At 41.0% G+C, this 15,429-nt stretch overlaps 1 protein-coding gene across 2 annotated transcripts in view; it reads left to right on the forward strand.

Annotated features, from left to right (window-relative positions):
• Positions 1 to 11,771, forward strand: part of kcnb2b (potassium voltage-gated channel subfamily B member 2b) — a 123,117-nt gene extending 111,346 nt beyond the window's left edge. For both annotated transcript variants that reach the window (XM_015955273.3, XM_054751131.2), the window contains one exon: positions 9,588 to 11,771. In XM_015955273.3, coding sequence (XP_015810759.1) covers positions 9,588 to 11,543 — 1,956 coding nt within the window. In that variant the 3' untranslated portion in view covers positions 11,544 to 11,771. The remainder of the gene's footprint in view (positions 1 to 9,587) is intronic.
• The last annotated feature ends 3,658 nt before the right edge of the window (positions 11,772 to 15,429 follow it).

Consider the following 15,429-nt stretch of genomic DNA (forward strand, 5'->3'; position numbering starts at 1 on the left):
CTTCTCAGCCCTACAGCTGTGCATGCCTTGGCCGGGTCACACTATAAGAGACACAGTCCCAAAGATTAGACCACACAAAAGCTGGAATCAATCCTCGTTAGCATAGCCATAATTACCTGGATTGATTCCACCACAAGAAATTATCATACCTGAGGAATGGCTCAATTTGTCCAGCACAAATTGATGACACAAGTGCTGGATGATGCCAGTGGGGACTTCAGAGGTGCACTGTGGTCCATAAGAGCTCTGAGCAGAGATACAGTATAAATAGGGGCTTGCTTCGCTTGGCTCAGGGTCCATAATTTGAAGTGCACACAATCAATAGCATTCCCAGATTTGTCAGATGGGTCACTGGTTATTTTTCTTCACAACTCTCCTCCTTCAAAGTGTGGAAGGAGGAAGAAGAGAGGGTGCAAGAAGTGAAGTGTAAATGTGACCACAGGGCTGTCAGCAATGACAGGACTCTTAAAGAGGAGTTAATGCCCCTACCGTCCACTCCTTTGAGGAGGAAGGAGAGAGGTGAGTCTCGCAATTTCAGGAGTAGTAGCTGAGATGACAGGAGGCTGCGAGGGCTTTCAACACACCGACTCTCGTGTGATTTCTCTTCCAGACCACCACACTCTCCTGATAACTTTTTAATAGAATCAGTATAACGTTAGCAACAGCTTCACCCATGTGAGCATCGGTCGATAAAGCAGATTCACCTTCTTCGGCCACATCAGCAGCGAAAAGCATTATTTTTTTTAAAGCCACCACTTATCCGTCCGGGTGATCTGTCTTTTCATGATGGGTTTTACAACGTGCTCAATAGTAAAGGGCAAAGTATTAAAGGAAGTCATCAGAGTATTGTATAAAACTAAGCCATGTGACGCAGTAAAAAAAAATAATTCTCTCCCTTCGCCCATCTGTCTCGTATCTCATGTTGGATTGACGCAGCTCTTCTGCACAGTCATGCAAAGCAGGCTGTGGTAGAGCTGCTGGTGGAGAGACAGAGCAGCCACTAAAACGGACACGGACAATTAAAGCATGTCGCACATAAACTAATCTTCTGAGGACATTTCCATTTCGTCTAAGCCAATCGGGTCTCGTGGCCGGCCTGGCTATGACCTGACTGTGACATTCTCTGCACAAGGAGAGATTTTATTTAAGGAAAATGTTGCTAATATTGCAGATAATTATAAAAACAGAATGCAAAATCAGTTTGGTTGAGCTGAATTTTAAATTTAGCATATATTCCTTAAATGATCACAATGGATCCTAATCTAGTCGTTATACTCTTTGACCTCCTGGAAAAGTAAAAATCCAGAAATTAAAAAAATGCAAACAGATCTTTTACTCCATTTCCTGTCTCTGTTAGCCACAGTTCACCCTCAGGTCGACTGGCTTTACTAGTCTTGTTTCTGTCTTTTTAATCCACCGTGCACGACATTTGATGCTATTCTTAATTCTGCAACACGTGCAAATTGAAGGGTGGGAGAGGAAACTGAGTAATTGATCCTCTTCACTACTCCCACTCAATTACAGCAAAAACAGAACTCAGCAACTCGGTTTCAATGCAGTGCAACCTTCAGGTTGAGAAGAATCAGCACCCCAAGCTTCTTTTTTCCACCTTGTTCAGGAACACAAGCAAAGGGCATCTGTTTGAGTCACTTGGCTGAAGAATGTGAGCTACTAATGAGCTTGCCAAAAAGTTCAGGCAGGCGATTTGCGTCCTTACTATGACTCCACAGTTTGTCAGCTCAGTGCACGGGTTGCCTCACTTAGCTGCTAATAGGTTTAAGCTAATCAGGACCCGCATTTGTTTAGTGATAACACTTCCTCTGCTGAGCCATCACACTAGCTACCCTCGTTTGCTCTCTGTTGGTTCTCTCCACCTTGGCTTACATTCTTGGAAAACTGCAAATGTGTTATTTTCTTACCTTTGTTTAAGTCTCTTGCCAGGACAAGCATTTCATCAAGTGCATGTCTGTGTGTACATGTGTGTTATTTACATCAGTAGCTAAATATCTACTGCTCCACTCAGTGGATTTCAATGAAAATCTCAGAAAATAATAATCGAATGGACGTCTACAACTAAAGATCAAGTCCAAGTCATTTGATTTTGAGTACCTGCCGATACCGAGTTCTGATCTGATACTTCAGCAAAGCTTTAAAAGAAGAAGAAAAAAGGAAACTTATCAATGTTGTCCTTAAAGTTTCACATGTTTAGCAAGTGTGTTGATTGTGAAAAAACATGTTAATATTATGAAAATATTTCAGTTGTGATGCTGATGTTTCAAATAGTTTCCTCCCTCAGTGTGTGGCTGTATTGAGTGATGTGTGTTCCCATGACAGGGCAACCATGTGGCTCCACGGCCAACAGCCTTACTTTTCCCTGCACAACACCTTTAGCTAACGCGGGCGGTTCAGGCGCTGCAGGAGACAGAGAAACCTCAACGTTTTTCTGCCCGTCAGCAATTTCTCTTTGCTTATTAGAGTATGTCATGTATGTAGTATGTAAATGTGTGTCGACTGGCTCTGTGTTTTTGTCCGAGATGCTGCGGTGAACTGGGACTGTTAATGGTGTAGCGTTATGGTTTATGCTCTTTTATGAAAGAGGAACCATTCTACATTTTAATTTGTGATATGAATTTTATTAAATTAATAACCAAATTGTATAGTTTTAAGAAGACTCAAAGGTTGTTTTCATCGATAAACTGTCGATAATATCCGTGGGTCTGTGTTTTAGTTCAATGAAGAAACAAGTTTGACAATTAAAAGTTTTAATTCTTCAAATTAAACTAATGATTTTGAAATTGACAAACAGGAAATAACAATCAACATTGGCAACTTTGTGGGACAATCTTTAACAGTTGATATGCTGTTCTTGCACAAATAGACCTTGTGGTGAATGTGTGAAGATTGAACATGAGGTGAGATGAAGGCATGTGGGTGTGCGTTTGATTTTGCTTCAGGAAGAAACAGGTGTCTGAGTGAAGTGATGGTTTGGATAAACTTAGGTCTTATTGAAAAACTGCATCAAACGCTAACTACCGTGTTCTGCCTCACCGAAAATCGGACCCTCTTTTAGATCCGGGACGCCAGAGGATGGTGATGTTCATCCAGGTGACACCAGCGGCTGGCAGAGGAGACGGAGGTGTCCACGGCCCGGTCCAGAGATGCCCGCAGTACACGTTGATGGAAAAACGTTTGCAGATGCGTTTTGTTAAGTTTAGTTCACTCAGAAATCAAAAGACTCGGTATGAGTCTGCGTTAGAAGTTGCGATTCAGCTATTCTGTCTGGCTGACAGGAACAGCGTGAGGGGGGGGGGGGGAATGAGCCGATCGGCTCTGTCCCCCCTTTGGTTTTTCAGGTCCTCTCTCTTTCGTTGTCCAACACGAACTGAATCATAAGACTGAAACTTACCAAAAGCCTTTCTCTTCTCAAAGCAAACGTGTGCGTCAGCAAATGTGTTTTGGAGTTTACTGTGAGAATCTGTGTGTGGGTGTGTTTGAGTGTGTGTGTGCGTGAAGGTCGTTAACAAACATCCTCAGACATTATTTAATTAAGTATGGATTCATTAATCCATTATAATTACCCAAAGCATAATAATCATTCATTTGATTAAACACATTTAATGAGCAAAATGATAATGATTATTCTTTAACATTAAAATCAAGAAAAGAAAGTTTACGACTTGTTATGACTACATTTCCTGGGAACACATCTTCTGGTAGACTGCAGGTGGCAGATGTTATGGTTTCCAGCAGACTCTTGCAGACTTCATGTCTGCAAAGGTCTCAATCTGTGGGTGAAAGTTCTCAGAGACCCAGCTCTTTGACCCAGCCGAGTCAAATGACCTTTTGCACAGAAAACCCATATTTCCTCACGTTACAATGGCATCCTTGGACTTAATGGAGACCAGTGATTTGCTTTAGCAATGTCTGAAAGGAACTATCGCAGGAAGAAGTCATTTGTTTGAAGGCTGCACTTCACACAGCTCTGTCTTTTCAACCATGTGAAATGCCCAGTATGCACACATTACAAGTTGCTGTAGCACAGCCTTCACTGTCTGGTTCACAGACATTTTTGCTCTCCTGAGGAGACCCGTTAGCCTGCCAGCTAACAGCTACATGCTGGGACGTAATTTGGGGGGGGGGGGACGGGTGGGACATGTCCCCCCCACTTTTTCAAAAGGCAGTTTTGGTCCCTTGCACTTTTTTCCGTCCAAAAACAATATTACGCTCCATTAAATGGATTTGGTTGAGCACTAGGACCGAAACAGAAACCGGTTTACTATTAGACCCGTCCAAAATCTAATTTATTGGCTTTGCTGATACTTGCTAATGTATTATTGGCTGTTGCTGCTGTCACTCAAGTTGTAAACAGTCAGAACGTGCTCACGTTGTTTTGCTAGTTTGGAGCCGCTAGGGAACACCGGTACTGAGTCACCGTCAACTAGACGCTGTGTAATATCAGAGCTCAGCTCAGCTTCCATTACATAACATTTGAATAAGTGTTCATTTGTGAGTCTTTGGTAGTTAGGCACAGCCAGGAGGCAGCATGTCAAGAAAACGAAAAGTGGATATAAGAGACTTCTTTCAAAGTCAAAACGTAAGTTGGACATGTGACACCCCTGCATTAAGCTCAGACTCACCTCCTCCTTCACAAACATACTCAAAACTAACTTTTACAAATCATCTCCTCCACATAACTGACTCCTCAGACACAATTTATTCGTATTATTATAATTATTATTATTTTTATTATTACTATAATCATCATAATTATTATTACTAGTAGTAGTAGTAGTAGAAGTGTAACTTCAAAACTTTTATCATTTAACTTTATTGTAAACCTATCTATTGCAATGTATATTTTCACATTAAAAAGCTCTGAAAAATGAACAGTATCATCATCGTCAACAGATTTTTTTAAGCTTAATGTCAAAGATGTACACTTTTCATTAGATTTATCTTATTTTTTCCATTTATTTTTTGTGTGTTGAAATGCAACAACTGTTTAAACACTTTTAAGGGAAAAAACATATTTAATATGTTTTTATACACTCAAATGTTAGGGTGATGATCATGTGTAAAACATTAGTTCAGCATGTCCTCTAACACAGCAAATGAACAAACGGCCAGATCTCAGGAGGGACCGTTTATGTATAAATAATTTTTATACTTTTGACTAGGCCTGGGAAAGTAACAAATTTTGCTGGACGATATTTTGTCCAACAAATTGTTGATGATAAACGATATCATTGCCAACATTATCTAGACCAAAATAACCACTAATATAATGTTAATATATCATAATAATGCAAGTGCACCCTTTGAAATGCAACAAATAAACCTTCATTTAACATTGAAATGTCCAGAACCAGAACTTCTAAATGAATAAAAATAACAAACAAAAATTAAATAAAAAAGGAATCTCACTCCCTGTTAGAAAATGTTGCACCAAAAACAATAAAAAAAAGACCCAAAACAATAAATACAATGGCCTATCCATTGTCAACAGCCAAAACTGCACTTCAATAATGATAATAAATAAAAATAATAATAGAGTTGTACATTTTTTAACTTTGATATATATATATATATATATATATATATATATATATATTGAGGATGGAAAAATTATTGAGATGGGCACGTGACGTGTCAAGGGGTCTTTACATAACACCCCCCACCCCAAATCCGCACAAGCCTGCTGTGTCCCCCCCACTTCTGAAATCAAAATTTCGTCCCTGGCTACATGTTATGGTGTTTGTATTCTCGCCTGCTGTAAATTTGTCTGACGTTAGGTTATTGTTGTCGTCCAACAAATACATTGTTGTTCTGAAAATATCCATCCCAGAATACATTTTAAAACATTTGTTGATTTTTAATCAGCTATGTCCCTTCTGAGATTTTAAACGATGCTCTGCCCAAGGCTCTTGTGTCCTGTCTGCCTGTGCTCTGCGCTTCTCTGAATTTCTTCTGGAAACTGGAAATCATTAAACATTGATCTGGTCAGTTGGTCTTTCAACGCGATTGACAAAATCTTCTCAACTATGAGAACGGGAGAAGGGGCTTCCGGATGCCCCTCTGGAACAGAGCCAGTTGGGTATATCATGGACTCCTGGAAACAGTGGAACTTGATATGTCTGTCTGGATGTCTGGATATTCGTCGTGTTGGTGTCAGGATTTCTGCTGTTTGGCCTGAGCGGCTACCTGGCACACCGGAAAATTAACTGGTTTTCGTGGAATATTGGCTTAATCCCGGAGCTCAGGGATGGAATTCATCGTACTGTAAACTCATAGAGTCAGATAATTGTCGAGATGAGTCGTTAGCTTGGAACTTTGGCTGAGATTCAGGCTCTGGCACAGAAGGTTGATTCGATCGAGGAGAGAGCTGACGGATCAGCATGGATTGGAATAGTTTGATAATGCCATCATTGGACCTGGAGGGGTTGAAGACCAACAGAACTCTAAGGCAGAGAGAAAATTATCTCTGCCTGTACCCAAAACAGTTCTTGTTATCTGAATCTGGTGCCCTTGAAGCCTGTGAGGCTGAAGTGTAAACTCCCCTCAGAAGAAATGTGGAATGCTGCTGTCGCTATGGAAACTCTTTCTCCCAATCCCAGCCTGGGCGGGACTCTGACCGGTGAAGGCCGTGGAACCGTCTCTAGGAGTCAATGTGCTCTCTAACCCAGTTATCTCCCTTCCCCGTCCAAACGGAGGTGGTGAGCGCTGCTCTTGCGGCTGTACACTCTAAAATGAGGAGAGTCCCAGAACCCTACATCCCCACCTAGTGGAGACTTATGTTGTGTATCGTCTGAAGTCTGTGTGCATATTTGTCTGAGGTGTTTTTTTTTTTTTTTTTTTGCATAGCAAAGCTATCCTCTCTGTTGGGGGTAACTCTGAAGTGCCTTTTTTCCCTCCCCCTGACTCTATCCTCATATAAACCCTCTTGATCTATAACGGTAGTGCGACTCGTGTTGCGAATGACCACAGTCAACAATTCTTGTATGTCTGATCTTGGAATTGTCTATACCAGAACAATTGAATTTGCCTCTGGGATTAATAAAGTATTTTTGAATTGAATTTGAATTGAATTACTGTAACGGCCCTAAAGATAATCTTATAAGATAATCGTACCATTTGTGGTGTTTTTTGCGCAATCTGGACCACTCGGAAGGACGTCCAGACCGTTCCGAACATGTTGGATTGTCTTGGTTAGCTGTTGAAGGACATTACGCCCCTCCTCCACCATGTTTGTTTAATTCAAAGTCACGTTTTTTTCTCGTGAGATTTCCCGCCTGAGTGGGAAATGTCTGTTAGCAGCATTTCATTTTTGCAGAGTTGCTGCTCATCAAACACTGTGTGACCAAAACAGAAATATTGATGAATATTTTTATCACCATACGTTAAGTTTGTCATGCTTTGAAAATCAGCTGACAATTTATTTTAAATCTCTGGTGTGTAAGATGGGAGGTTGTGTAAATTTCTCCAAAAATTGCCAGACCTTTACTATGTAACATATATAGTTGCAGGAACAGTTTCCATCCTTCTGAGCATACATTTGTATAAGATCATCTGTGCATTCTGCAGATAAATGTGACTTTGGATTAGTATTCAGGGTGTCCCCACCCCCACCCATCTTCACTGGGGCTTTTCAATCCCTCTTCATTAGATTTTAATAGTTTTGTTATTGCTCAGGTCACAGAGGAGTGTGCACAAAAGAATGCAAATCTCCCCCCGTGCTGGATTTTGTTTTAAATTATGCTGCTGCCCTGTCCTTAGTGCAGGACATAGATTATTCACCTGCGTCAGTCGGGACGTTGGGTTTATTAGAGTTGAGCTGTGAAAAAACAGCTCAACTGTGAGGAGTTTGGTTTAAAAGCAGAGCCTCAGATCAAATATTCAGCTCATCACATAATGTTATGTGATACTAAGACACACCAACACATTCGCTTACACACTCACTTATGAATATCTAACCTCAGTCAGGACATCTAAGGCCAGATTTAATCAATCGCAGTCAATAAATCCTGGTCAAGATAAAGAGCTGAATCTCATGCAGCGCCGGCCTCACAGGATTATGTCGGATGTTCTTACCCATCCCCTCACAGAACCAAGGGCACAATAAACAGCATTTCTGTTTCACCAGAGTAAACTTTAGTGTTCTTATAGAAAGTGTGCAGTTAATAATATCATAATCTTGAGAGAGAATGGTGTAAACACAACCAGGCCATGCCAGGGCGGGCTGTACCCAAGGAAACAAAAGAAAACGCCTCGGCTAGTAGAAGCTAACTGTTAGCATTAGCAGCTCCACAACACAGCAGGACTCGTCCAGGCTTGTGTTATTTGTGGAGATAAAACATCAGCTTTACAGACCAAATGGAGTCAGTGGTAGAGTCGTGTTGCTGTTATCCAATCAGAGATGAGATGTCCAAATATCAGGAAATAAGACGCCAAATACTGCCGTGTTCCGCCACTTTCCCCTCTGGTTGAATACTTTTTCTTTTTATACAGTTTCATTATTTATTTAGCAATTTAACCTTGATTCAGATGATTAACTCATTAGAAAAGGTCATTGTTTTAAATCATTTTGCTCCCCTATGGTGTTCTTAAGCACATATGTAGCTTTACCCTTGCAACAATCTATATACACACAAAACTGCTCATCCATATTCAAGAACGTACCCACAAAAGATGCTCAATTAGATTCACATCATTCGCCGTTAACACCTTTCAGGTTTTATTGATGCATCTTTTTTGTCATTAATTCCAAACAGTCCTTTGGTTATGTGTGTATTTCTAATCTGCCAGGAGCAACTGAGCTGTAAAATGAATATCACGAGAGATGTAAAAACATACTGCAGATGTATTTTGGCTCAATGTTCACACATTTGTGTTGCTCTGAATACACATCCTCTGTTTTTGTAAATTTCATAAATTCACTCGTTTACATTTTTACCACCAAAAACCTTTAAAGCTGTGGAACACTAAAAAATCTTCTTTTAATGGTTTCATTTCTGATTATAATCGGACACTCTGAGTTTTTCACGCAGGCTGGACATGAAAATGGTCTCCTACACCAATCTCCTGCGTTAGCTTATGGTAGAAAAAAGTGAAACTCTAGGATTTGAAAAGTCTGACAGATCTAAGTCACACAGTCACTTAACATTCATGGACTCACCCATCTTGACTCGTGAAGGCTGTTGTTGGTTTAGCGTCCAGGAAAAAGCAGATAATGTCTCGACTAGTAGAAGCTAACATTAGCATTAGCTACTCCACCACACAGCAGAACTCCTTCAGGCTTATGTTAGTTGTGGACATTAAACATCAACGTTGCAAAGTAAATGGAGTCAGTGGTAGTTGCAATGCCGTTATCCAGTCAGAAGCAAGGTGTCCAAATATCAGGAAATAAGACTCCAAATCCTGCCACACTCTGCTCCAGCTGCATTTTGCGTGCTGATACAGGAGCTTCTGCCCCCCCCCCCCCCCCCCCCCCCAAAAAAACACAAACCACTGCAAATACATAGACTAAATGGGTATTGAACAACTTTAATTACTGTGCTAACTTGTCATTCTGTTTTCTGCTCTCTTCTCAGATCCTAGCCATCATATCAATACTTTTCATCGTTCTTTCCACCATCGCCTTGTCTCTCAACACCTTACCAGAGCTTCAGGATATTGATGAGTTTGGGCAGGCCAACGACAACCCCCAGCTGGCCCATGTGGAGGCCGTGTGTATTGCATGGTTCACCATGGAGTACCTCCTTCGCTTCCTGTCTTCCCCCAACAAGTGGAAGTTCTTTAAAGGCCCACTCAATGTAATTGACTTACTGGCCATTCTGCCCTATTATGTCACCATATTCCTAACTGAGTCCAATAAGAGTGTGCTGCAGTTCCAAAATGTGCGACGTGTAGTGCAGATCTTCAGGATCATGAGAATATTGAGAATACTGAAGCTGGCCAGGCACTCCACGGGGCTTCAGTCTCTAGGATTCACTTTGAGAAGGAGCTACAATGAACTGGGGCTCCTAATATTATTTCTCGCCATGGGCATCATGATATTTTCCAGCTTAGTCTTCTTTGCTGAGAAAGATGAAGATGCCACCAAATTCACCAGTATCCCCGCCTCATTCTGGTGGGCGACCATTACAATGACTACAGTGGGCTATGGTGACATTTACCCACAGACTTTACTTGGAAAGATTGTGGGTGGACTCTGCTGTATTGCAGGGGTCTTGGTCATTGCCCTCCCAATCCCAATCATCGTCAACAACTTCTCAGAGTTTTATAAGGAGCAGAAGAGGCAGGAAAAAGCCATCAAGAGGAGAGAGGCGCTGGAGAGAGCCAAGAGGAACGGCAGCATTGTGTCTATGAACCTTAAAGATGCCTTTGCTCGTAGTATGGAGCTGATGGATGTAGTGGTGGAGAAAGGAGATGACAAAACTTCCCTGGACAACCACCTGTCGCCGAGCCGATGGGGAGGCTCAGCTCGTCACTCCACCTCTGAAAGCAATCTTAGATCACCAGATAAAAGAAACCCAGAGTTTCTGCCGCAGAGCTCGCCCCATCACATCACCATCACCACCACCGGAAGTCCAAAGCGTATGTGCAGGACACCTCAGCACCTTAATGTCCAGAAACTGGAGGAAATGTACAACCAGATGACCAAGTCACAGTCCTTCACAAATCTCAACACTACAAGCTCCATGAGCACCCTCAGCACAACTATGACCGCTCCTGGTTCACCCAAGAAATCCCAGAACCCCGGCTCCACGTTAAAGGAGGAGGAGCAGCTAGAGATGAAGGAAGTTCAGTCGTATTCGAAGGGTGGCTTCACCAGCCATTCAGCAGACTGCACAAAACAGGACTTCAACCCTGGTCAAAATTATTCTGGGGTATGTGAGATCCAACATCCCAGAGCACCGCCCTTTCTGGATCTTGGCCTACTGAGGACAAACAATGACCCAAGCTCCACAGGAACCTTCTATGAATCTGTCAACCCAGGTGATGGATCAAAGTTAATTTTAGAGGAGGGGGAGTGCTATAACAGTGCTGTGGAGAACATCCAGAGCTCTCCAACAGACCCTGTAAAAACTAAAACAATGGAGGTTAACTTAAGAAAGCCCTCCAATGACGGTCCCCTTACACCACCTAGCACTACCTCTCCTGGAGACATCAGCTCCAGCATCCTGGAAGAGGAGTCCCCCACGGGAGAGGCGTCACCACTCATCCCCATATCAGAGGAGCTTCTCCCAATCATGGAGAATGCCTCCCTCTCTCCGAAAAGGCTGATGGTCGACACCCCACCTGGCGATGAAGATCAGTCCACGGAGAACCATGATGAGAAGAATCTGATGGAGGAAGCAGGTGCCGCAATTGCACCGTTGTCACCCAAGACGGCAGCACAAAATTGCACCCAAAGTGTGGTTGGGGCAGGTGAAGAGGCCAAGGCTGACAGTGGACACAAAGTAGAGAATCACATATTTACATCTGATATCCACCTGATTCCTGGGGATGGCAGCCTTTCTCCAACCTGTGAAACCAGCATGTGAATGTAACGGGAAGCGGTGAAGGACACTAGACCTACTGCAAGCTCAGCCCGGCATGTGGGAGAGCAGGGAGGAAAGTCAACGGCGCAGTTGTAGTGAAAGATACTCTTGCATGGCATGACAAGTCTCTTTTACTGTGTTGTTGTGTGTTGCTGATGAAGTAACTGAGGTGCTTTGTGCAGATTTCGGAGCAAAGTCTCGGGAAGTCCATCATCTAATGCAGACACAAGTTCTCCCAACTCCCAAATGACAAGTCCTTTTCCAGCAGGAGAAGGAAATGCACTAAGGGACCCATCTGTAAAAAGCATGCTTTTAAAAAAGACAGATATTTTATGGTGCTTAGTTTGCTGAAAGCACGCCACTGTAAATACTACGGGACAATGTACAGGACGGTAAATGAAGATCGAAAGGACAATGTGTGGAAAAAGGAAAGGGGAGGGTCTGATTCACCAGCCCTCGGGCCAGGGGTTGCATCGTAGCGATTTCTAAAACAAATAAAAAACATATCATTACCTTTTGTGGACATGCAAAGTGTTCCCATGACAACTCTGTAATGTTTCCTTTGTCTCTTGTGTAAAACGATGTATGAAAATGTAACAGTGATGTTGTTGCTTTGGTTTTTCACAAAAGTTTGAATTTTCAGTTTGAACATCCTATATCAAGTTTCTGAATTTAAAACATAACACCTCTTAAGCACACAAACTCGTTATGCAGTTGCCAAAAAATGTACATAATCAGTAAAAACAGGAACTACTAGATTTACAGCGGCTGTAATTATTTACCATAGAGGCTCAGAAAGTTAGGATCCTGTTTCAGGTCCTGTTGAAGTTCATCCAACAACACTCTGACGTTCTCATCTAGAGGTAGTTTTCAACACAATGATAGAATATTTTACTCTTAGATTGGCTGTAGAAGAAATACCTTAAATCAATCTCTTGAAGTGGTTTTATGGAAAGATTATAAAAAAAGAATATTCTACTTGTAGATGGCTCTTTGAATGACCTCAGTCTGGTGGGGCCAAGACCAAAATGGATGCTTGTCTAAACAGATCCACTCCCAAAACGTAAACTCTGCTGTAACTTAATTGGCCTTAAAATGCGAGGATTTTGGACAGAGCCATTGCTTTGTCCAAACTAGGATGGATGGATGGTAATTAGCCTGTATTTGTATTGCCCTTTTTTAGGGTTCTACAACCCCCCAAGGTACTTCACAACACAGTCATTCACCCATTCACACACACATTCACACGCTGGTGATGAGCTACATTGTAGCTACAGCTGACCTTGAGCACACTGACGGAAGCAAGACTGTCGAGCACTGGCGCCACCGGTCCCTCCGACCACCATCAGCAAGCAAGGTGGGTTAAGTGTCTTGCCCAAGGACACAACAGAAGCATTATCTGCCGGGATCAATCCTACAACCCTTCGATTACTAGACAACCCGCTCTACCTCCTGAGCCACTGCTGGATGAATGAATGGATGAATAGATATGCTAATTTATAGCCATTTACACCACCATCAGTTTAGCATTGTACGACTATAATGAAAAATCGTGATTCTCCAAGCTTCACCAGAGGTGCTACAGCTAGCAGCTTTTATCAGATGCCAGTAACCAATTTTTTATGTAAGTAAACAAAGTGTGCAAGTGAATTTCATATAAAGTATTTTTAATGAATAAGTTGCATGAATCTGATATTTGTTTAATAAATTGGAGTTATTTTACAACTGCAGCAATTTTAGTCCTGCTCTGTCTAGCCTTAAGCTTATCAATCCAGACACTGAGGTTGTTTAAACAGCTACCTACAGAACCTAAAATAATCATTATTCATAATCTTGCCTCAGATATCAACATCAAATGGTATTAGGCTGTAAGTGAGAATCTATAAAAAGATAGTTAAGCATATCTGGTCGCTAATGCAGATATCTGCTTAACTTATTAGTATTTATTGTGACCATTCAAATGGACTAGGCTATGATACGAAAAAGATAGTATTACTTCTGATATTAATGGACCAAATGAAGCACACTTACAAGCTTCCATCTATCTTATCTGCATCTTATCGTATATAGAAGTAACGTGTTATAAACAGTAAAGTTTGTCGCTTATGGTTTGTTTACCTGCATCAAGCTCATTGTCTTATCCTCTGTATCCCAACGTCTCAGCATTACTGCAACTTTTACCCGATCCTGCTGAAAAGTTTCTGGCATTGTCCTTTTCTTTCTCATCCAACTGTGGTGTCTTGGACTGTAATTTATCATGTTTTATTGATGACAAAACAATTTTCAGTCAAACTTAAACCCAAAGGAGTTTTATTCTGGTCTTTTTCTGGCTATCGTTTTACACTGACTGAAAATATCTGTTGTATGTTGCCTTTGATTCCAATTTTTTGCTGGAATAGTTCGTCTCTTGTCTCGGAGAGCTAGGAAGTTGTTTGTGAAATCAGCACAAACATGAATTGCAGTGACAGGAAGGACGTGGAAATATTATTTTATGTTTATTGTTTTTTAATCATTATTAATATTATCACCATGTCTTTATGTATATTTGTTAATTGTTTTCTCACTGGAAGGTGTGGAATGTGCAATACCGCATATTGCAATCTATGCAGGCCAAGAATTGTGGCACTTTATTTATTTCAATGGGAATTTTTAAGTGTACAGGCAGACATTACTTGTATTTTATTAAAATGTTATATCTTTAATATGAAGTCAAACAGTGTTACAACTACCAGATTCTCATAAATAATACAAATTTTTGTTATATGGCTGATAAAATGCTGTCAGAGCACCTTAATGAAAGCTATCAGTGGACTTCCAATTTGAATATTTGTGGGGAAAAGTGATCCAAATTGACCACGAGGGCCTTTTATATAGATGTAAGATGTATGGAAATCTAAATAATTGTTTGTGGAAGAGATGATCGAACAACAGTGGCCACATGGAAAGTATTTTGTGTTTTTTTGTGAATTAACACTGAGAATTATTCTATTTTTTCTAAACTAAAATGGAGCACGACCATAATTTCCCGCCATACAGTGGTGGAAATGATGCCCGCCTTTTCAGAATGCTGCTGCGTGCGAGAAGGCAGCGAGTCATTTTGTTTTGTTCATATAGCACTGTACAGAAAATTCTAATTTTATAGGAGAATTCAGGTCTTTATGTAAATGATACCAGTAATGTTATTGAGTTCTCAGGTTTTCTATAAATCTCTGATGTTCCCATTGGATCGTTTATTTGTTCTTTTCATCAACAACTAATGTCAACTTGCTATGTCTGTACTTTTTGGAAGCTGTTGTCAAATCCACGTTGATGTCTTGGCTCCCAGGACCAGGAACTGCAGTATTTGTTCTAACTCCTGGGTAAAATGTGTTCTCCGTGCAGTGTCCATCCCCATCAGTCTTCAGTGACAAATGAAGGAGTAAAAACAAGCTAGGAGAGGACCATTAAAGCAGAAATCCAGAGTTAGTTTTCCCAGAAGGCACCATCTAGAGGCAGAAAAGTATATTGCACCACTTCCATGAATACGGCTGGAAGCAACGCCTCTCGTTCGTGAATGCGCACAATTTTAATTCTCGCGTTATGCAGTTTTTTCTTATATATGTAAACATATGTATATATATATATATGTATATATATATATATATATATATATATATATATATATATATATATATATATATATATATATATACATATATTTAGAGGTGTATTTATAAGAATGACATCCTATGTTCAAATCTGGTTCTGTGAGTTCGATAACTGTTGCCAGCTACGGCTCAGCGCCCGAAGATTCTTGATGAAGAGCAAAGACGAGTCACAGTAAGCTAGTAAGAAAATAAATACATTTCACTGTAATGTCAAGATGTTGGTAATTGAAAACGTAGCTTAA

This window comes from Nothobranchius furzeri, chromosome 7 (assembly GCF_043380555.1).
Source record: "Nothobranchius furzeri strain GRZ-AD chromosome 7, NfurGRZ-RIMD1, whole genome shotgun sequence".
Classification (NCBI taxonomy): Eukaryota; Metazoa; Chordata; class Actinopteri; order Cyprinodontiformes; family Nothobranchiidae; genus Nothobranchius; species Nothobranchius furzeri.